Here is a 24,488-nt window from a genome sequence, read left to right on the forward strand (position 1 = left end):
CCTCACTACAGGTGAGGCAGCAGTGAGAATGTGAGCTACAAGCCTCCTCCACCCTTGTCTGACTCTTCCAATAGTCCACTGATGATGAGACAGGTGAGGATATAGGTTATCAAGATTTTATCTTCCCATCCCATCTGACTCCTCCTTAACCCTCAGTATGTCACCAAGGTCCGCCGCACCCAAATTTAGCTATCGTTTCTTTTTTGAAATCTTCTATTTTTAAGGACTGATACTTCATGGCTTTTAGTCTTTCTTAGAAACCTCCCAAAGGATAAAGGGAACATCTGGGCTTTTTTTAAAACAAAAAACAAAGAATATAACTCATTCTGTCTAGCAATTACCATATGAGTCCCTCAGACTGTTTTATAAATCTAAGACACTGTCGCAAGCGGACTCTGCAGTGACCCCAGTGACCCTCGTCCTTCTGGTATTCACAGACTTCCACAACCTCTGCCCCTTGAGTGCAGGCAGACACAATGACTTGCTTCTAATGAACAGAATATGGCAAAGGTGATAGGCATCACTTCCAGGATTATGTTATATTACACAGGACTCCATCTCATATAACATCTATAGTGTATAGTATAATATATGGTGTCTATAGACTTCCTAGCTGACTTTGAAGAAGTAAACAACTAAACTGAAAAGCCCATGTGACAAAGAGCTTAGAGCTGCATCCCAGAAAACAGCCAACAACAAGCCTGGGCTCTCAGTCCTACAGCCACAAGGAAATGACTTCCGCCAACAGTCTGGATAAGCTTGGGAGTGTATTCTTTCCGAGTCAGGTCTCAAGATGATAGTGTAGTCCAGCTGACACCTCAGTGTATCCTTTTGAGAGCCCAGGTAGAGGGCTCAGTTAAGCCATGCCCAGTTTCCTAGCCCACAGAAAATAAGAGATAATAAATGTATCATTTTAAACCACTAAACTTGTGGTAATTTATTATGCATAAATAGATAAATAATACAGATATAGGATCTCAGTGAGCCTATTTTTTCTATATCTTAAAACTTTTTGCTATTTTATTGTCCTAAGAATTATTTTACAATTTTATAATTATTCATCAATCATTCCTAATCATGCTAAAAAAAAACTAAATAAAATGGAAGAATGATAGAACCACCTGGAGGACGGTACATAGTGACATAAATCACCACTATTATATCATCTTTTAGTTTTCTTATTGTGTTGCTAAGACTATTGGCATCATCTTTCAGGATAGCATAAAAGAAGTTCAAAAACACTACTTTGCAGTCTTCTGTAACCTTTGCTGAAAACAACTGGGAATTCAGGATTTTTCCTTTTTGTACCCAAAATGGCAAAAAGAAGAAAAGTTACAGCAAAGACATCTGACAACTGTAGGACAAACCAGAAAATGAATGTAGAAAGCAGGTAGTATCACTATAGACTCTAATAATGGTGGTGAAATTGATCATAAAAGCAAAATCTCAGACTATGAGTCTTCAGATGACAATATCCTTGAATAACTTTCTCTAATTCAAGATGAGACTTCCAGTTCCAGACCAAGATGGAATAGACACACTTCTCTCTATGCATCCTGCTAAACAGAATTATAAACCCAGATATTATAAATAAGAAGGCTGGGCACCATGGCTCACATCCATAATCCCAACACTTTGGAGGCTGAAGCGGGTGGATCACTTGAGCTCAGAAGTTCAAGACCAGCCTCAGCACCATGGGGAAACCCTGTCTCTACAGAAAATACAAAAATTAGCCAGGCGTGGTGGCGGACGCCTGTAGTCCCAGCTACTCGGGAGGCTGAAGTGGGAGGATGGCTTGAGCACAGGAGGCAGAGGTTGCAGTGAACTGAGTTTGTGCCAGTGCACTCCAGCCTGGGCAACACAGTGAGACCCTGTCTCAACAACCACCACAAAAAATAAAAAATAAGAAGACTTTGAAAGGTGGAAAGCAGAAGGCAGAAAGGGTAGAGTCACTGGGACCCAAGAAACAACACAGTAGTGAGTTCTCTGAATTTTCTTTCTGCCTCATATATCCTAGAATGGGAACTAGAAAAATCGGCAACCTGAAAATACCAACAGGAGCACAAAAAAAAAAAAGGACCAAGAAAAGCCTGCTAACTCTATGCAAAGGACTCAGTAAAGGGCAACCCAGCAGGACAGAAAACGTCAGACAATCACCACTCTACTCCAGCCATATACCATGAAAACACATGGTCCCATCCCCACTCTATCAGCAATGGCCAGGCAGGGAGCCTAGACTTCCACCCTTGCCCAACTGTTACTAGGCCCCCTGACACCCATAATATGTGGATGGGGTCAGGAAAGACTGAGTGAGGGAGCTGGGACTTTCACCACCCTCCACCAGTAATGAGCCTCCTGGTGAGGTGTGAGTGGAGGCCACAGGAGAAGCAGTAGCAGGGTCCCTTCTCCCCTCTTAGCAAGTGTGGCGTCAGCACAGGCCTTACGGGAAACTGACCTCCCAACCCTGCACAGCTGGAAGGAGGAATCCCTCCCTGCTGGGTACTGATGGATGCTTTGGACTTTCATCCCATTCCCACCAGCATAATGAGGTGGCACAGCCCATACCCTCCCAAAATGATGTCAGAAAAGGCCAGCTATGACAGACAATGTAAATAAAAGCCAGAGTCTTATAATAAACACCCAAAATGCGTTGGACACAACTGAAAATCACTCATAATATTGAGAACCAGGAAAATCTCAACATCAGTGAGAACAAACTATGAACAGATGCCAACACCAAGATGATGCAGATGTTGAAATTACCTTGTAAGGATTTTAAAGCAGCCATCATAAAAATGCTTCAATGGGTACATTAAACAAATTTTTAAAACTGAAACCCTAAGCAAAGAAATGGAAAATATAAATAAACAAATGGAAGTTTCAGAATACAAAATATAATAATTGAAACAAAAAAAACTTAATGGGTGAGCTCAAGAGCAGATGGAGAGAATCAGTGATCCTCAAGAAAGACAACAGCAATTACCCAATCTAGTCAAAAGAGAGAATATAGACTAAGGAAAAAATTAACAGAGCCTCAGGGACGTTTGGAACTGTAACAAAAGATCTGAGATCTAACACTGCTATCATCAGCAACACAGAAGAACATACAGAAAGAGGGCTATCATCAGCAACACAGAAGAACAGAGAGAAGCAACACAGAGAAAGAGGGTGGGGTGGGAAAAGTACAGTCCTGCCCCATATATGTCCAGGGGTCTTGTAAGATTATAATGGAGGCTGGGCGCAGTGGCTCACACCTGTAATCCCAGCACTTTGGAAGGTTGAGGCAAGAGGATCGCTTGAGGCCAGAAGTTCAAGACCAGCCTGAGCAAATCAGTGAAACCCCATCTCTACAAAAAGTACAAAAATTAGCTGGGTAACGTAGTCCCAGCTACTAGGGATCTGAGGCGGGAGGATCACTGGAGCCTAGGAGGCTGATGCTAAAGTGAGCCATGCTCACACCACTGCACTCCAGCCTGGGCATCAGAGCAAGCTCTGTCTCAAAAAAAAAAAAAAAAAAAAAAACAAAAAAGATTATAATAGAGCTGAAAAATTCCTATCGCCTAGTGACACTGTAGCCATTGTAACAGCATAACACAATGCATGACTCACATGGATGTGGTGATGTTGATGTAAATAAACCTACTGCACTGCCAGTCATGTAACGGTCTAGCACATACAATTATGTACAGTACACACTTGATAATGACAATCAACTGTTACTGGTTTATGTATTTACTATACTATACTTTTTATTGTTCTTTTAGAGTATACTCCTTCTGCTCATAGGAAAAAAAGTTACCTGGAAAACAGCCCCAGGTCCTTCAGAAGGTATCCTAGAAGGAGGCACTGTTCTCATGGGAGATGACAGCTTCATGTGTGTTACCGCCCCTGAAGGCCTTCCAGTGGGACAAGATGTGGAGGTAGAAGACTGGGAAACTGATGATCCTGACCCTCTGCAGGCCTAGGCTAATGTGTATGTCTCTTCCTTTTTAACAACAATGTTTAAAAAGTAAAAAAAATAATAAATTTTAAATAGAAAAAGCTTATAGAATATGAACATAAAAAAACAAAATATTTTATGTGGTTATACAATGTGTTTGTGTTTTAAACTTAGTGTTATTACAAAGGAGTCAGTAGATTTTTTTTAAGTTAAAAAGTTACAATAATCTTAGGATTAATTATTAATATTTTTTGAGACAGGGTCTCGTTTTGTCACCCAGGCTAGAGTGCAGTGGCCTGATCAAGGCTCACCACAGCCTCAACCTTCTTGGCTCAAGTGATCATCTCACCTCAGCCTCCAGAGTAGCTGAAGTACAGGTACATGCCACTACACTCAGCTAATTTTTGTGTTTTTTTTCTTTTTTTGTAGAGACAGGGTCTCACTATATTGCCCAGGCTGGTCTTAAACTCCTGGGCTCAAGTGATCCTCCCACCTCAGCCTCCCAAAGTGCTAGGATTCCATGTGTGAGCCACTACTCCTAGCCAGGTTAATTTATTTTTGAAGAAAGAATAATATTTTTATAAACTGAGTGTATCCTTAGGTCAGTATTTGTGAAGGCTATGGCAGTCTACAGTAGTGTACAGTAATGTCTTAGACCTTCACATTCACTCCCCACTCACTCACTGACTCATCCAGAGCAACTTCTACTCCTGCAAGCTCCATTCATGGTAAGTGCTCTCTACAGGTATACTGTTTCGCCTTTTATACTGTATTTTTACTTTATCTTTTCTATGTTTAAATATATTTAGATACACAAATACTTACCATTGTGTTATAATTGCCTATGGAATTCAGTACAGTAACATGCTATATAGGCTTGTAGCCTAGGAGCAGTACGTAGGTGTGTAGTGGGCTGTACCATCTAGGTTTGTGTAAGTATACCCTATGATGTTCACACAACAAAACCACCTAACGATGCATTTCTCAGAACACATCCCCATCATTAAGTGACACATGACTGTACTTGGAGAAATAATAGCTAGAATTTCCCAAATTTGGTAAAACACATAAACCTACATAAAGATTCAAGAAGCTGAGCAAAACCCAAAAAGGATAAACCTGAAGAAACCCATGAAAAGAAACACCACAATTGAACGTTAGAAAACTAGAGACAAAGAAGAAATCTTGAAATCAACCAGAGGGAAAACACACATGACCTACTGGGGAAAAGATTTTGAATTACAGCAAATTTCTCATCAGAAACCATGGAGATCAGAAGGAAATGGCACATTTTTTAAGCACTAAAAGAAAAGAAAAAGAACTGTCAATCTCAAACACCATCTCTGGCAAAACTATCTGTAAGGAATAAAGGGAAAATCAAGATATTCTTATAAAAAAGAAAACTGATGGAATTTGCCATCAGCAAACCTGTCTGAAAAGAATGGCTAAAGGAAGTTCTTAAAAAAGAAAGGAAATGATAAAGGAAGGAATCTTGCAACACCAAAAAGGAAAAACTGAAAAAGAGAAAAAAATGCAAGGAGACATTCCTTTTCTCGAGTTTTCTAAATTATGTTTGATGGTTGAGGCAAAAAGGTAACATTGTCTGATGTGGTTCTCAATGTAAAAGAAATATTTGAAACAATTATAACCAGGCTAGGCAACAAAGCGAGACCCCATTTCTATAGACAAATTAAAGAATTAGCTGGGTGTGGTTGCATGCATCTGTGGTCCCACATACTTGCGGGGGCTCAGGTGGGAAAATTGCTTGAGCCTTAGAGGTTAAGGCTGTAGTGAGCTGTGACAGAGTGAGAGCTTCTCTCAAAAAAAAAAAGATCAACTGGGGAGGGCAAAGGACTTTAAAGGAAATAAAGTTTCATACTTCACTCAAACTGATAAAATGTCAACCCCAGTAGACCACGGTAAGTTATATATGTACACTGAAATACCTAGAGCAACCACTCAAATATCTATACAAAGGAATACACTCAAAAACACTACAGATACATCAAAATGGAATTTTGAAAACTGTTTCAGGAACACACAAGAAGTCAGGAAAAAAAATTAAAACACTGAAGGAACAAACTACAAAGAAAAATAAAATGGTAGACTTGATTAAGCCTAACCTAACAATAATCACATTAAATGTAAATGGTCTAGAGCTCTTGTTCTCTCGATTCATCCTCCACCCTAGCCCCAGCCCTGGCCTGGCCCCAGCCCCAGCCCCAGCCCCAGCCACCCACCCACCATGGAGAAGGCAGAGCTGGCCCAGCAGGCCAAGCAGTATGACAACATGGCCACCTACACGAAGGCCATGACCAAGTGGGGCACCCAGCTGTCCAGCAAGGAGCGCAATCTGCTCTCAGTGGCCTACAAGTATGGGGTCAGGGACTACAGGTCCACCTGGAAGGACATTTTGAGCACTGAGCAGGAAACTGACACCTCCGATATGAAGCTGCTACTGATTAAGTACCATAGGGAGAAAGTGGAGTCTGAGCTGAGATCCACCTGCCCCATGGTCTTGGAATTTTTGGATACACCATGGTCTTGGAATTTTTGGATAAGTATTATATTCAATAGCCAATGCAACTAATCCAGAGAGAACCATCTTCTATCTGAAAGTAAAGGGGGATTACTTCCAGTATCTTGCTGAAGTTGCATGTGGTAATGATCAAAAACAGAAGGTAGGTCAGGTACAGTGGCTCATGCCTATAATCCTAGCACTTTGGGAGGCCGAGGTGGGTGAATCACCTGAGGTCAGGAGTTCGAGGCCAGCCTGGCCAACATGGCAAAACCCCACATCTACCAAAAATACAAAAATTAGCTGGGTGTGGTGGCACATACTTGTAATCCCAGCTACTCAGGAGGCTAAGGCAGGAGAATCACTTGAACCCAGAAGGCGGAGGTTGAGTGAGCTGAGATAGCACCACTGTACTCCAGCCTGGGTGACAGAGCGAGACTCCATCTCAAAATAAAAACAAAACAAAACAAACAAACAAAAAACACAGATGGTAGATAATTCCCAAGAGCTTACCAAGACACATTTGATAATTTGATAAGCAAGAGAGAGATGCAACCCCCCCCTTCCGATCTGCCTGGGGCTGGCTCTTAACTTTTCTATATTTTACTGTGAGATCCTTAACAACCCTGAGCTCACCTGCCCACTGACTAAAATGGCTTTTTTTTTTTTTTTTTTTTTTGAGACAGAGTCTTGCTCTGTCTCCTAGGCTGGAGTGCAGTAGTGCAATCTCAGCTCACTGCAACCTCCGCCTCCTGGGTTCAAGTGATTCTTGTGCCTCAGCCTCCCGCGTAGCTGGGACTACATGTGTTCACCATCATGCCAGGCTAATTTTTTGTATTTTTAGTAGAGACAAGGTTTCACCATGCTGGCCTGCCTGGTCTTGAAATCCTGGCCTCGAGTGATCCACCCGCCTTTGCCTCCCAAAGTGCTGGGATTACAGGCGTGAGCCACCGCACCCAGCCCTAAAACAGCCTTTGATGAAGCCACTGCAGAACCTGATACACTGAAGACTCAGACAGCCCCCTCATCATGCAGTTGCTGAGAGACAACCTAATAACACTGTGGACATCATACAGTACAGGAAAAGAACGCAATGCAGCAGAAGGAGCTGAACACTAAATGCATGCAGGGTGTTATCCTTCTTCCCTTCAAGAAACCTTTTTACCATGTCCATTCCTTATTCCACTTGGATTTCCTGTAGCAAAGAAACCTATTTATGTGTATGGAACCAACTGTTTATAGTATTTCCACACTGCAGCTTTGAGAAAACCTGATTCCCTGATTTGTGTTTGTCTTGGCCTTCCTGGTGTGCAGTTACTGCTGTAGAAAAGTATTAACAGCTTCATTCCATATAAACAAAAGTAACTTGAAAAAACTTATGTAGAGGACATATTTGTATCTGGTATTTAATCTTAACCAGGTCTGCAAGTGACTGTGTTTTGTATTACTGTAAATATATGAAAATGTAGTTAATTACAATTTAAAGAGTGTTCCATAGAACTTTTTTTTTTTTTTTTTGAGACAGGATCTGGCTCTGCTGCCCAGGCTGGAGTCCAGTGGCACAATCTCGGCTCACTGCAACCTCCGCCTCCCAGGCTCAAGAGATTCTCCTCCCACCTCAGCCTCCCAAGTAGCTGGGATTACAGGCATGCACCACCATGCCTGCCTAATTTTTCTATTTTTTGTAGAGATGGGGGTCTCACTTTGTTGCCCAAGCTGGTCTCGAACTCCTGACCTCAGGTGATCTGCACAACTCAGCCTACCAAAGTGCTGGAATTACAGACAGGAGCCACCACACCCAGCCAACTTCCTAATTTCTACATTCCCTCCTTTGCTCTTTGAGATTTCCTTTCAGTAAGGAACTTTTCTATGCTCTTAATATATTCCTTTTTAGTAGGAACGCAGAAGTATTAGACTGAATGGAAAAGCACTTGCCATCTCTGGGCTGGAGGCCATAAATTTGAAATGCCTCTTATATCACATATTGTAGAGGTCATGTATGTCTGTGGCAACAGGCAGTTTTCCTATTCACTCTTCATTTGCTGCTAAGTTGACGTCTCTTCCCAATACAAATTCACTTACACCTCCTGCCTTTGCAGTTCTGGTATTCACTTTACTATGTAATAGAAGTAGCATGTTGCTGCCAGAATACAAGCATTGCTTTTGGCAAATTAAAGCGCATGTCATCTCTTGATACACTACAAAGGGGAAATAAGTACCCAAGTCCAAGTCTAAAAGTTTAGTCCTTTTCCATGCAGATTTGTGCACATGTGACAGAGGGTATCCGGCCTGTCTAGTGATTGTTCTTTAGAGGTGGACCGCTGTTATGTGCTGCTAATCACTGGCTGTAGTCCCAAAAGAGCCTTGTAAAAATGCTATCCCCTATGAAACAGCAGAGGAACACAAAATAAAATCTCATTTTATAAACCATTTACTATGGCTTTGTAACAACTGCATACCCATACGTTAAGAAACAGGTGAATCTATTACTAAGGTTTATTGATATCTCCCTTTTATCTTATGTAAATTGTAGTAACAATGCCTATATTTCTGCATTGTGATCCACTTTTTTAGGGGTGCCTGGAAATGTACAGAATTGGACTGCATTTCTTAGAGTATTTTACTATAGATCAATTTCATGGGCCATCTCTTCCTCAGATGTAAATGATCTCTGGTGAAGTGTTACATGGAATAAAGTGGACATTTTAAAACTAAAAGTAATATAAATAGTCTAAATACACCAATTAAAAGAGCGACTAGATTTTAGAATATGATCCCATTAAATGCCATATAAAAGGTTGGCACCCGTGCCATGGAATCCTCCTCAGCAAGGTAACAGAGCAAACTACTCAAACACCCAGCAACTTGGATGGGCCTCATAGGCATCACGCAGAATAAAAAATTCCAATCTCTCAGACACTGTATGACTCCATTTATATAACATTTCCAAAATGACAAAGTTATAGTGAAGGATAATAGACTAGGTTCCCAGGGGTTAGGGATGATGGGGGATGCAGGGGTTGGTGTGACTATCAACACCACAGGGGAGATCTTTGTGGTGATAGAATTGTTCTATAGTGGTGGTTACAAGAATCTAGACATGAAAAAAGGACACAGAACTATCCACACTCATAATACCAATGTCAATTTCCCGATTTTGATATTGTACATTATATACACATAAGTTATCCCAAGAAGTAACTGTCAGGGAAAGATGGGTGAAGGCTGCACTGTATCTCTCTGTCTTTGCAGCTTCCTTTAGTTCTACAATTACTTTTAAATAGGTTTTTGAAAAAGCAAAGCAGAAAAGAACCAACGAACAAATAATAATTATTAAGGGCAAAAAGCAAATAGGGCATGTTCATCCAGTGGGTCATTCAACTGAAAGGACTTCACCACAACGTTTGTCAGAGGAGCCCAGAACACTGCCTTACTAAGAGGATGTGTAACAGTACTCTTTTGTCTACTGTGTATTCATACAACAAGATTAACTGGATGGGTTCATAAGAAGACAAATGCTAAAGGTTGATGTACACACAAAAGTGATTAGAAACAGAGCGAATGTTAAAAAATTTTTCATTGACTTGATCATTCTAATTGCTGTTTATAAACCTAATAAAATGTTTTACAACTGAAAAGATGGCCATTCTCTTTTCAAAATTGTTAGCTGTCAGTTTTCAAAAACTGACATTTGCATTTGATGATTCAAGTGCAGAAGAACCAGAAGTAGTGATAAGCTGGCTGGGTGTGGTGGCTCATGCCTATAAAAAAATTCCAGCACTTTGGGAGGCTAAGAGAGGCAGATCATTTGAGGCCAAGAGTTTCAAGACCAGCCTGGCCAACACGGTGAAAACCCGTCTCTACTAAAAATACAGAAATTAGCCAGGTGTGGTGATGTGCGCCTGTAATCCCAGCTACTTGGGAGGCTAAGGCAGAAAAAAAATCACTTGAACCCAGGTGGCAGAGGTTGCAGTGAGCTGAGATTGCATCACTGCACTGCAGCCTGGGCAACAGAGCAAGACTCCGTCTCAAAAAATAAAATTAATTAAAAATAAATAAATATACTCTGAAATCTCCTCACATTTGCTTACATTAAAGCTCATTAATCCTCTCTTCTTTACACAGATCCCAGTATCAACCCTCCTTTTATTCATCTCCTGACCAGGAACACGAAACTGTTATCCATGTCTTTTCATTTTCCCCTTCATTATCCTCTGCACCTTACGTTTCTAGCTGGAAACCTTCAATGACTACCTACTTAACTCTCCAACATGATCTCCTCACGTTGCCCAGGATCTTTCTTGCTTCAGTATTACCAAGCTGCTTGGAGTGCTCCAAGCCCACTTACTATGAGTTTCATTGCTCTACGTTCATGCTGTCTGCCTACCAGATCCACCTTCTCTTTCTTTACTGGAAAAAATTCCATGCATCCTTCAAAATACTCTTTCGTTGTCTTCCTGTGAAGTTTTCTCTGACCTCTATCCTCTCTTTAGCTCCTTTTTATCTTGTTAACTACACTATTTTATATCAACACAAACTGTACTATAATTACATACTTACCTCTTTTTCCCTCCTCAGCTATGAGTTCCTTGACAGCAGGTTTGTCAGGAGTTCCTAAGACTATCCCCAGGTTCAGTGATTCACTTGAAGGACTCACAGGACTCACCATTGAGTTGCAGCACAGGGAAAAGACACACGGAGAGAAGTCTGGAAGAAACCAGGTATGCAGTGACACAGGACACACTTCCTTCCCACAGTAGCGAGTGCTGACAACACGTGCAATGTGTTGTGTTGTCTACCAGGAAAGCTCATTGGAGACTCAATGTCAAAGGCTGTTACCGTGGGCTGGTCACATAGGCACCCGCTGCCTAGTACATACCAAAATTTCAGACTCCAATAAGGAAACCAGGTGTTCAGCATAACCACACAACTTGTACAAATAGTTTAGGCACACTGAGCCACTCTTCTCATATAGGGAAAGGTTATTATCAGGGTTTATCAGCCAAGTTCCCAGAGGCCAGCCGAGGACCAGCCTTTCAAGCCAGGCTTTCTGATAATTAGCAGTCTCAGATTTGCCATGTTAACTCTTTTCTGCACAGCAGGAATCATATTTTAGTCTTTTTTTCCCCCTAAATGCCATTGCCTTACAGAATGCCAAGCAATAAGTAACAAGAGGCAAATCCTCTTAAACTAAAAAAAAAATTTAAAAATTGATCAATAATATGCATAAAATTGGTTATACCATACTTATAAAATTAAGCTAATTATGGTAATTGTAAAATGGAATATTATGGACCCACTACAATTCATGGTATGGGAAACATTTGTGATGATATTAAGCAAAAAATGTACATTATACAATATGCACAGTATGAGGTCAATCCCATTTTTTGAGGGAGACACATATGTAGTACTGTGAGACAATAGTACTGTGAGACAAATTAGCAAACATAGGGAGCCATGTTTGCCATTTCCGCTTGAACCCCGAGTATGTGACAAAATGCTCCCTGCAAGAATGTTTTGAAGACAAAATAGGGTAGAGCACATGGCCCACCACATCTCTTGCCTGAGTCACGATGTTTCTTATAGGATACGTGACCCATCCTTGCCTTTTTCTGCACGTGAGATAACATCAGACGGGGTTAGTGAGTATGCTTCTGCAAGCTATAACCAGATATCCTCTCACACCCAAACCTCATGATTCCGCTTTTATGGAACTTTCTGAGCAAGTGCGATATGATTTTACCTGGAATGGTCCTGCACTACCTGCATATAAGCAGTGGCTGGGACACTGTGCAGGGGCCATCTCACAAGACCTCTCCAAAGGACCACTCCCAGGCTACCAGCCTCAGGCTATAGTCCTTAGCAAGACTTCCGAGTAAAATTAACTTTAATTCTTTAAAAGCTTGATTTTTTCCTTTAGTTGACTATATACATAATATATACTATATATAATATATTCATATATACTATAAATACCATATGAGTATTTACTATATATGATATCATATTAGTATATACTCTATATTATATTAGTATATATTGCATTATCTATCTGTCTATCTATCTATCTATAAGGTAGGTCTCAGAACCCCTTTACATTGTCTTCAAAATTAGACAACCCCAAAGACCTTTTGTTTATGTGAATTATATCAATCAACATTTACCATATTGCAAATCAAAACCAATTAACTTTTTAAAGATGTATTTAAAATTCATTTAAAAGTCTATTACATGTTGGCTGGGCGCGGTGGCTCATGCGTGTAATCCCAGCACTTTGGAAGGCCAAGGGAGGCGGATTACCTGAGGTCAGCAGTTTGAGACCAGCCTGGCTAACATGGCAAAACCCCATCTCTACTAAAAGTACAAAAATTAGCCAGGCATGGTGGCGGGCACCTGTAATCCCAGCTACTCAGAAGGCTGAGGCAGGAGAATCGCTTGAACCCGGGAGGCGGAGGTTGCAGTGAGCCGAGATCGCGCCACTACACTCCAGTCTGGGGAACAAGAGCAAGACTCTGTCTCGAAAAAAAAAAAAACAATCTATTACATGTTAGCATAAATAATGCATTTTATTAAAAATAATTGTTTTCTTAAAAAAATTAGTGAAAAGAGTGACATTTGCTCACATCTCTTTAATTCAGCTGAATAGAATATAGCTGAGTTCTCATCTGCTTCTGCTATTTCTTATGAGAGTGGAAAAGGCTATTATAAAAATGGTCTTCACTTCATGAACCTCCTGAAAGGGTCTAGAGATCCCCACAGGTCCTTGGATCACATGCTCAGAACCACTAATCCAGAAAAAATGAAAGAAAATATACCAAAAATGTTCAACACTATTCTAAAGATTTAGTTCATTGGTATTTTATTTAAGATTTCATCCTATTAGGTAAGGCTGATCTATTAGTCTCTTTTTTATGCTATTCTTGTCCACTACTGGTTTCAGAGTCCAATGCAACTTTATCCACTGTATCCATTGCACAATGGGTCTAGAACTGGACAATTACTCACATCCCCAAAACCTGATTAGTAATGTTTCTGAAGCAGCACAAAAAAATCAGTTAATGTTCTGTAATAACCCAATGTTCTCAGTGTAGTCCCCTCTCATATGTCGGCCATGAATAATATCCTTTCAGAGTTAAGAATACCTCAAACAGATTCCAGACAAGCTCTGAGCACAGCACATGTACTGCTTAAGAAACTTTCCAACCTGGAAAAATTAGATTAGGAGTCTGTTTCAGGAAATGGATGCTAGCCAACTAAGCTGAACATAAAATAATACCATGCCAAGTGCAAGGTCTAAATCGGCCAACTTTAACATATCAGCAAGAAAGGCTGCTGACCAACTTGGCAGAGGCTAGGTCTACATTCTAGACCCTTGTTAGGTCCTGTTTTAAAATTAGGTCCTTATTTATAACACCTGAAACATTCAAGACTCTTCTTTTTAGAAGTCAATATGGCAAAAACTTTCTTATGCCCTGATGTTGTGTGTGTATATTTACAGCTCAAAGAGTCCCAGGTGTGCTGGTGCCTAACCCTGGCTGCCAATCAGAATTACCTAGGGGCATGTTCAAGAACTTCCCAGGGGATGTCTAACTTCTAGCATAACAGAGTGAGAAGGCTCACAAATCCTCTTCCCACAAAGCAACTATAAAGCTGGTCAAGAGTCAAAAACAACCTAGTTGGTGCTCTGGAAAGCAAGCAAGACATTCAACAAACTGAGAAGTGTTTATTCATGAAACCCACGGGACTCCAGGTGAGAACAGCACAAGTCTGTGACTTTTCCTGCCAAGAGCTGCCCTCATCTGCCCTGCCCTCAGCTCTGTCAATTCAGAAGTTTAGCAGGCGTGGGGCAGGCCTTGAAAACTAGCAAACTCACTGCCACTGCTGGCAGGGACTCATTGGATTTGCAGTGTTGTCAGTGACAGCAGCAAGCCCAGAGGCAGGCAAGCAGCACGGAGGGCCAGAGGCCTGCTGCCATGAGGCAGCTGTTCTATCTGGGACAAGCAATGGACTGGCACACCAGCTGGAGACTTAACAGGGAGGCCTTGAAAATGAGATGGCTGTAGGGGGCTTAAAAAGCTCTTCACACATCCCAGGTGGACTGGAGGCTCTGAGCATGCACAGCAGACAGCAGTGCAGGCCCACACCACCCATGCACACCTGGTCATTAGAGCCCATGCATGCACACACACAGAGGAGCTGTAAAAGGAGACCAGGGCAAAGTACAGCTGTGGCGCACTCGCAAACAGCTTGCAGTACCATGTGCTCCACAGTCCAACAGGTCCTGAGCAGAGAAGGGAGCCCTACCGGCTCGAGGTGTTTGACTACAAGCACTGACCAATCTTTACTGAACACTATGCTATGCAGACACAGGGGCAACCTCTCTAGGAAACCAGGCTTAAAAATAAAAACTAATCAAAACGGAAGTACAGAGACATCCAGAGTCAGATACAGCTGGAGAGACAGACTTGAGATTTAAGTCCAGTCCAGTTACTTAAACAAATAGCAAATAAAACAATCACCATCCACTTGAGTTAAAATGTAAAAAATCCAGAACTGCATCAATATATTACCTAAAATATATGGTGGTCAACAAAAATTCACAAGACAGCAAAGAAAAAAGAAACCAGGACTCATACTGGGGGGAAAAATAAAATTCCAGCAGTCAATGGAAGTGGTCTCTGACTATTCCCAGATGCTGGATTTAGCAGATGAAGACTTCGAAACAGTTACTATAAATAAGTTAAAAGAACTAATAAAGCCAAGTTTAAAGAACTAAAGGACCATGTGAGGAAACTGGTTCAATGAATAGAGAAAATGAAGACAGGAAATATAAAACAAACTGGAATTTAGTTGTTACAGCAACTAAAATTAAAATTCACTAGAAAGGCTCAGCAGCAGATTTCAGATGGCAGAAGAACAGAAGAATCAGTGAACTTGATGTTAGATTAATAGAAATTATCGAGTCTGAAGAACAGAGGGAAAAAAGATTGAGGAAAACTGAACAAACTGAACAGACTGAACAGAGAGGCCCCAGAGTATAGGATACCCCCAAGCGTTCACAGTAGGAAATAGAGAAAAAGCAGTAGAAAAAAATATATGGAAAAGTAATGACTTTCTACAAACTAGGAACAGAGGGGAACTTCCTCAACTGGATAAAGAACACCTCCTTAAAGGCAGAGGAATCTCTGAAAAATATCAATCAGACTGTGGTACACCCTCGGCATAAAGCTTCCCACTGAGGAATAAAATCCAAAGGTGTCCCTGTGGCCTCCATATCCAGTGTGACCTGGCCCCTGCTTGCTTTTCCAACTTTATCTCCCACCACACCCCCAACACTCCCTACCCCTAGCAATGCTTTAGCCACACTAGCTTCCTTTTACACTCTCCTGATGTGCCACACTCATCTGGCCTCAGGACTTTTATACTTGCTGTGATACTGCCAGGACCCCTCTTCACTCTCTCTGGCTTCTTACTATTTAGGTCTCAGTTCAACTATCACCTCCTCAGAGAGGCATTCTGTGACCACTCGCATCTAAACAGCCATCATTCCCACCTCAGTCACTTGTCATCGCCTTAGCTTGTTTGGTTGTCAGTATTCATCCCTCTCTGAAATAACTCAGTCTGCCTAGTTGCTCAACTACGACTGTGTAACATCCTCCAACTTAGCATCTCTGTAAGTAGGGTCTGTATGGCAAGGACATTACCTATCTTGTTTACCATGAAATCGCCAGTGCCTAGTGGATCACCACCTAGTACACGCTCAATAAACACTAGGTGAATGAATAAATAACTGAGCTGAAGAGAGAAAAAGCAGCAATATGAAGAAAGCTACTTCAGATCAAAAGCACTATGCCGGCCTATGTAAAAACTGTAAAAGCTCTATGTAAGCAGTCGCTTACATCTGTAATCCCAGCACTTTGGGAGGCCAAGGCAGGTGGATTGCTTGAACTCAGGAGTTTGAGACCAGTCTGAGCAACACGGCAAAATCCTATATCTACAAACACTACAAAAATTAGCCATTCAGCCTGGGCAACATAGCATGGCCCCATCTCTACCCTCCAAAAAATACAAAACTTAGCAGGGTGCGGTGGCATGCTCTGTGGTCCCAGCTACTTGGGAAGCTGAAGTGGGAGGACTGCTTGAGCTCAGGAGCCCGAGGCTGCAGTGAGCAGTGATCATATCACAGTCCTCCAGCTTGGGACAGAGCGAGACCCCGTCTTAAAAAAAAAAAATTAGCCAGGCATGGTGGCATGTACCTGTATAGTCCCAGCTACTTGGGAGGCTAAGGTGGGAGGATGGCTTGAGCCCAGGAGGCAGAGGTTGCAGTGAACCATGATCACACCACTGCACTATAGCCTGGGCAACAGAGCCAGATCCTGTCTCAATTAAAAAAAAAAAAAAGTACTATGCCAATAAACCACTAATATCCTGTAACTAGGATTAGCAAATTTCCCTCAAGATCAAATTTGTTATTGCAGTAGTTTATGTGCTGAGACCAATAAGGTCAATGTTCAATTACTCCTCCACAGCTGAGCAAATATGCTTCTGGAGAGTACACCAGAGGCACAACTGACACGTGGGAACAAACATCCCTTAAGGCAGGTGACAGGAGGACATCTGGAGTGCTGCATTTCTACCTTATCATTAACCCTAGCTTTCCGATAAGGAAACCCAAGTTACTTACCTTGATTCCAAGAAGCTCCCCTGAGAAGAGGGTTTATTGAGCTTCTAGATCTTAATCAGCACACTGAAAGATTACCTTTCATTACTGCCCCAGCAAATGCCTGCCACCACCTCCGGAAATGCTTGCCCTCTCCCCATTTTAAGCACGGATTGCAATGCTGTGCAGGTTTCACAGGTGTGATTAATTCCTTGGATCGTGGACTCTGTCAGGTACAGAGGTCATACTGATCTTGAATGATGGTTCTAGATCGCAGGGAGCTTCATTCACCAGCATGCCTAAGCGAGTTCAGCAGCAGCATTCAGGTTCCTTGTTCCACCTGATCATGGCCAGTCATTCTCTACCACCGCCTCTCCCTTCATGAACAGGGTGACTGCATGCTATCTTTGCCTAGGACGGTTCCAATTTACAACTGTTACCCCAGCATGACTGTCAACAGTACTCCCTTTACTCTCAAGTGCCCTGCTCTGGACAGTAAATCATATGATCACCCTAGCTACAGAGGAAATTAATATTGTCCATTTTAAAAGTATCTATAGTGGAACAATTGATTAGGTGATTGTGGAGTAGTCCGAACTTAATGAAAATCAACTAACAATAAAATTCCCATTATTGAACACAGCTCAGTGTGCCCAAACACTGAAAATGAGAAAACCAATGCAGACGCTGAACCGACTGATAAAAATAGTAACACAGAGGTTTTGATATTGTGCCCTAAATGCTATCCACCATGTATGTAGGGACAAAAAAGCTATTTCTACTCTTTTATGTCATGACCTAAACCCTAAAAGTTAAGCTTTTGAGTGAAGAAGAATGAAAATTCTAGACAATAGCCAGTTTGGATGAATTTGGACCAGAATCTTGCTAGGAACTAGAGAACGGAACGGTGTAAAAAGTGGCTTCAGAGTGACATCAGCAAAAATGGTAGAGGAGGGGCCACCGAGGTGTGGCCCTCCCCAGAAGTATCAAAATGACGTGAGTTTTTTTTTATTTTTATTTTTATGATCTCAGCTCACTGCAACCTCCGCCTCCAGGTTCAAGTGATTCTGCTGCCTCAGCATCCCGAGTAGCTGGGACTACAGGCCCCCACCACCATGCCCAGCTAATTTTTGTATTTTTAGTAGAGACGGGGTTTCACCATGTTGGCCAGGATGGTCTCGATCTCCTGACCTCATGATCCACCCGCGTCGGCCTCCCAAAGTGCTGGGATTATAGGCGTGAGCCACTGTGCCCGGCCTGATGTGAATTAAAAAAAAAAAAAGTTGTAGAATATACATGGCATAATGCTATCTGTGTAAATGTTTTAGATACATAAATTATATATGTACATATATACATACATAAAAAGTGAATATTCACATCCATAAATCAACATATAAAAATGCACTACAGGAGTACACAACATGATGTGGTTTGCCTCAGTCTAGGCAGGGCAGCAGAGATGGAAACTGGCTGGGAGACTTTAGGGAGATCTGCCATGCTTTCTTCATTAAAAATGAAAAAAAAAAAAAGACTAGAAGTAAATATTAAAAATCTGGGCTGGGCACGGTGGCTTATGCCTGTTATCCCAGCACTTTGGGAGGCCAAGGCAGGCAGATCACTTGAGCTCAGAAGTTTGAGACCATCCTGGCCAAACATGGTAAAACCCCATCTCTACTAAAAATACAAAATTAGCTGGGTGTGGTGGCGGGTGCCTGTAGTCCCAGCTGCTTGGAAGGCTGAGGCACGTGAATCACTTGAACCTGGGAGGCAGAGGTACAGTGAGCTCAGATCACATCATTGCACTCCAGCCTGGGTGACAGAGAGAGACCCTGTCTCCATTTTTTCAAAAAATGAAAAATCTGAGTAATAGGAATATAGGTGTTTCTGTATCATTTAGTATACTTTTCTGTATAATTTTTAAAAATTTAAATGGGGTACGGTGGCATGCAGGCATGACCTCTGCCTCCTTAAGAAGCTCATTGTTTAGACTCTAGCCTAGTTTATTTTTGCTGGCTGCTAGCAATCACTGCTTCTTTTTATAAGTGCTCATGCTCACAAAACACCCAATGAATATCTGTCCCCAAATGTCAAGCTCTGCCATCTGCAGTAGCCACTTTCTCGTCCTTTAATAACAATCATAATGGTATCTGCCTTTATTTTACCTCCTGGCACTTCTCCCGATCTTACAGCTCCTCTACAATCAACAGCGGAATGAGAGGGGAGAAAAAAATCATACCAGTCTCATGAGAGCTAAAATGACCCTCCCAAGATGAAAGAGCAAGCTACAAGAGAACCAGGGTCTGCAGACTCTAGCGTCTCCCCAGTGATAGCACAGCCATTATTCCTCAGGAAAAGAAAATCATGAACAGCATCTGGAGAGGTCAATCACTTCCACAACCACCCTGCCTGTCCTTCTGAGAAGGGACCAAATCCTACCATTCCAGAGCAAGGCTGCTCATGTGTAATCTCCGGAGTTCTTTCTGGATCTTCTCTATGACTTAATCCAAACAGTGAGACATCTGTTTGAATTCCACCATTCCACAACATACCTAACCTTCAACAGGACCCGCTTTTAGAAAATGGTTTCAAAGTAACTTAAGTTCCACACTGTCAATCTACATTTTCTGGCTATTTATAAATTTGTTGCCAGTTGCCTCAAGTTTACTTTAATCAACTGTAATAGACCAAAATATATAAGTTAAGCCTACGACATCCTCCCCTATGATGCAGTCACTGTTAGGGGTATTTTAGTGAGCTCAGTTTTTTTTTTAAGAGATGGGTCTCACTATGTTGCCCAGGCTGGTCTCGAACTCCTGGTCTTATAGGATCCTTCCACCTTGGCCTCCCAAAGTGCTGGGATTACAGGCATGAGCCACCGCACCCCGCCAGTAAGCACAGCTGACAACAAGCTGCTTTTCAGGTCCGTGATAAAAGGAAAATATTATAAGATTAATGAGATTTACTAATTAGATATACTCGCTGATAATGTGTTTTATTTTAATGAAAAGCCATGAGATTTATAAGTACCCTCCTCTGCATCAAAACAATAAACCTGAAATCCTAAAATCTAACATTATGTGTAATTATTTCTAGAAAAAAAAAGTTATACCTGCCATAAACTTTGGCACACATTTTGCTAGGAAGACACTTCAGCAGTTACACTTAGTAACAAAACAAAGATCCACTGCCTCACTCCAGTTAACACGTGCCTCTTCCAGAAATACCAGCAACCAGTAATTTAGATGCTTCCATTTAAAGGGAACTTTGCTGGAGTAAACAACAGATTCTTGCATGATTGAAGTATCCTTTAACTAATGGCAGCATGAACTGATTTTTCAACCTAAAAACAACTGTTAAACTGGTTGTTTAACCATCAGGTTAAACTAGTTTTTTGCCAGCTTTCTTAAATTGAAACTGTGCACTTAAAAAGAAATGCAATATAAACAATAGGGTGAGAATATAATTAAATACTAGCTAAGAAGATACAGTTTTGTAAAAAGTACACAAAGAAATCACACTGGGTGACAGACAACATGAGCATTCCAGAAGCTCATCTGTGGAGGACTCATCCAGAGAACACGGCCCTACTGCCCTGGAGGCAGTGGGCATTCCCTGAGAGCCGATTCAGGCTGTACACCCCATGGAGTCAGACACACCTAGGTTCAGACCTTCTTTCTGAAGTCACTTTCTAGTCATCTCATATAGCTGGATTAAGTACTTTGCTAATTGCCTGAGTGTCTTCATGTCAAACAGGGATATTAATACTCACTTCCTTCCCTAGAGCTGTAGTGTGGACTAAATGAGACCACGGAGAAAAAGGCGGTCTACAAAGGGTACTCTTCACTGCTCCCAAACACCAACTCTAAGCTAGTTTTCAGTTTATAAGCTACAGGCTTATTTCCCCTGAAATGACAGCACCATACAGCAATAATGGAGGTCCAATCGGTTCTATTATTTCTCTGCACAACTGTCTGCAAACAAATGGGACTTTATTACTGATTTAAAAAGGGGAAAACAGGAATGGACAAAGGATAGATTTTGTCTATTTTAGGGAGAATGTTGCAGAATTACAAAAGAGGCAACTTGAGATAAATGCATATTATGAGGTGCAACAAAAATAAGACATTTTACACGTCTTGAGGTTCAAGTTTTTAAGTTTAACTTACACCAACTTAATGAAAGAACAACCCAGTAGAAGGGAAAAACCTAACATGGTAGCCAACCACTGGACATCCAGTTCAGGAGTATGAGATTTCCTGGAACATTTACCTCCTTTTTCCACAACTCACACACAGGATTTGTGAAGAATGTTTTTCAAAATTTTTGGTACTTTGAAACAGCAACCAAGCTGCCAACAGAAGCCTCTCTACACACAAGCTTGCCAGGACAAACAAAGGGGTAAATTCAAGCCATGACTGGCCATCTGCCACAGCATAAAGCAAGAGATAAACTAGTTGGCAAACTCTTTCCCTAGCCGACAACACTTTTCACTTTCTCCTTTAATTAAGAAATTCAGGCTACCCAGTTTCCCTATAAAACTCCAGTCCTATTAGAACTTCACTTTAGTGAGCTGGAGTTCACCAACACAGAGCAAAGTCTTAGCCATCAATGAAATCTCACTGAAAAGGAGAGTAGAGCAACATGACTGGTTAAATTGGAAAAAAAACAATCAATGACCATTTCCCAAAAACAACAGGAACACTTTTGTCCATCACTAACCCTCATAGACACCCAAATTTTGAAGTCTCTAAAACAACTCCTCGTGAAAGGAACTAGGATCTTAAGACATAGCTAATTCCACATCATCAGATAGGAAAATAAAAACCAGGATGGGTCTGCAAGCATGGAAACAGGGTAAGAATGCAAGAGTGCTTTCAAGGATGTCAGGGCAGAATGCAGAAGAGGCAAAGAAAACAGCCTAACATGGTATCCGGTAGCCAGGTTGTGACAACGTAGATATTAAAAGAAAACAAATTATATTTAGTGGATATACATTTGAAAACAAAAAAAGTTATTCCAAAAAAGTTGAAATGCAAAAATTTAAAGACAAGGAATATGATTAATTTTGTGTCAATTTGGGTTGTTGTTGTTTTTTGTTTTGAGACAGTCTCACTCCACCACCTAGGCTGGAGTGCAGTGGCCCGAACTCGGCTCACTGCAACCTTCACCTCCCCAGTTCAAGTGATTCTCCTGCCTCAGCCTCCTGAGTAGGTGGAACTACAGGCACGCACCACCATGCCTGGCTAATTTTTGTATTTTTAGTACAGATGGGGGGCGGGGAGGCGGACAGTTCACCATGTTGCCCAGGCCAGTCTTGACCTCCTGAACTCAAGTGATCTACCAAAGTGCTGGGATTACAGGCGTGAGCTACTGTGCCCAGCAATTTTTTTTCTGAATTTGAATAAGTAGAAGACAGTCAATACATTTGTTATTTCCTTCCTCTAATAAGTATGTCTGCTTATATAGAAACTTTTGTCTATCTGTGTGTACAATAATGAAGGAAGGAAAAAGGAAGTTCTGTGCAAACCCACAGTTTTGGAGCAAAATAAGAAGTATAAGAAGAACGGGGGGTGGGGAGGAAGATAAGCACAGCGGTCACATAAAGAAGTTGGGTTAAAAAAAAAATCAGTGATCTGTCGTAAAATAACCAAGATGCTAGACTAGACCTCTTGTCTGAGAAGAAGAAAAAAACTCTAAGTGGCTTTCTAATCAGAAGATCCCAACAAGAAATGCTTAAGTTTGCAATCTCTCTACTAAGTCGATATAATGACAAGTGGTCGGTAAGGAATGCTATTCCATAGGGGAAACACCAGCCTGGGCAAAACTAAAATCTATATGATAAATTTGAGCTCAAAAGGCCTCATTAAACTAACAAGTTAATTTGGAGAAAAAAAAAAAAAAAAGGACCCAGACAACAAGTAACCTAGATTTAAATTACATCCGGGGAAGCAACCAGGTTCCTGGCCCCTACTCAATGCTCAGTCAATAATCCTGATCACATTTGACACGAATGGTCCCAGAAGACACTCACTTTTTTATTTTCCAGCTTGATGAGATTTCTAAAATCCCAGAAAGGTATAAAAATGAGAATTACTATTAACCTTAGGAAGGTTTAGAAATGAAGAAATTAATGAAAAAGCCCATAGTATTGCTAATTAATAATAAGTTTAAATATAAATATGGTAGTTTTACAATATTTGTGCTTGTTTTTTATATTGATTGAGGTGTTTGAAGTTCAAAAAAAATCAGCTAACCACTTAAGTAACTTACAAGAGAAAAAAAAACATGTGTTCACACATGCATAAGCACCACGTTAGCCTCAATCATGGCTCACTGCAGCCTCAACCTCCCAGTCCTCAAGCAATCCTCCTGCCTCAGCTTCCTCAGTAGCCGGGACCACAGACAAAAGCCATCACACTTGGCTAATTTTTACATTTTTTGTAGAGATGGAGTCTTACTTTGTTGCCCAGGCTCATTTCAAGGGATCCTCCTGCCTCAACTTCCCAAAGTGTTGGGATTACGGGCATGAGTCACCACACACAGCAGGATATTTTATAGCAAGTAAAATTTAGGATAAAGTAGTAACATAATGACACTCTTCACCAGAAATTCCTGCCGAGCCCTTCAGATCTCTCGTCACCTTTACTGCTACCATCCCTGCTCCCAGCTCTACCAGTCCCTGTCCCCTCCTCATTCCCTCAGTCTCCTCCACTCTTCTCCATCCTTCGTGCATCTGGACCTGTATTCATCAGACCAAACACTACACGTGCCCACTCCTTGGTTCAATCCAACATCCACCTTCCCTATTAACACAGCGAATACCTTTCTCCCCCATTAAATTCCTATCTTCTTTTCAGACCAACTCCAACACCGCTTCTTGTGAGAATCCTTTCCAGAATCCCTCATCTGAATGTGCTGTTTCTACCCCAGTGCTATCATAGCACTGTGTTCACACCTCCATGAATGCATGAGTAACACTACTGATTCTCATCACTTGTCTGGGTCCTTCAGAGATGCACCATGAGAAAGACTCCTTTTTAAAAAGCTGCTGACCCAACAACTGAAATAGTTGTGTACCAATATGTGCACCAAAATACAGGAAAGACAGGTAAATGCTGAAATGTTGTACTTCTGGAGTCTGTCACACAGGTGTACCCCTTTGTGACAACTCATAGAGCTGTACACTTATGATCTGTGCACTTTTTACATCTTTCTTATACTTAAAACATTACTTAAAAGAAGAGAAACCGCTCTGAATGCAATAAATATCTAAACCTGCTGAACTGAAGACGGATTCACACGCCAACCCCTCATCTTCTTGGTTAGAAAATCATATTATCTCATCTCAACTGTGGAGGGAAGAC

General features: G+C 41.4%; 2 protein-coding genes across 4 annotated transcripts in view; one reads left to right on the top strand and one right to left on the bottom strand.

The window, feature by feature from the left end:
- The window catches only part of MGAT4A (alpha-1,3-mannosyl-glycoprotein 4-beta-N-acetylglucosaminyltransferase A), a 121,197-nt gene that overhangs the window by 78,239 nt on the left and 18,470 nt on the right, over positions 1-24,488 (bottom strand). The window lies entirely within an intron of this gene.
- On the top strand, positions 6,032-6,720 carry LOC134756765 (14-3-3 protein theta-like). The gene has a single exon (XM_063695597.1). The coding sequence runs from the start codon at positions 6,186-6,188 to the stop codon at positions 6,528-6,530; it is 345 nt and encodes a 114-aa protein (XP_063551667.1). The 5' UTR covers positions 6,032-6,185; the 3' UTR covers positions 6,531-6,720.

The sequence above is a fragment of the Gorilla gorilla genome, chromosome 12, assembly GCF_029281585.2.
Source record: "Gorilla gorilla gorilla isolate KB3781 chromosome 12, NHGRI_mGorGor1-v2.1_pri, whole genome shotgun sequence".
Lineage (NCBI taxonomy): Eukaryota > Metazoa > Chordata > Mammalia > Primates > Hominidae > Gorilla > Gorilla gorilla.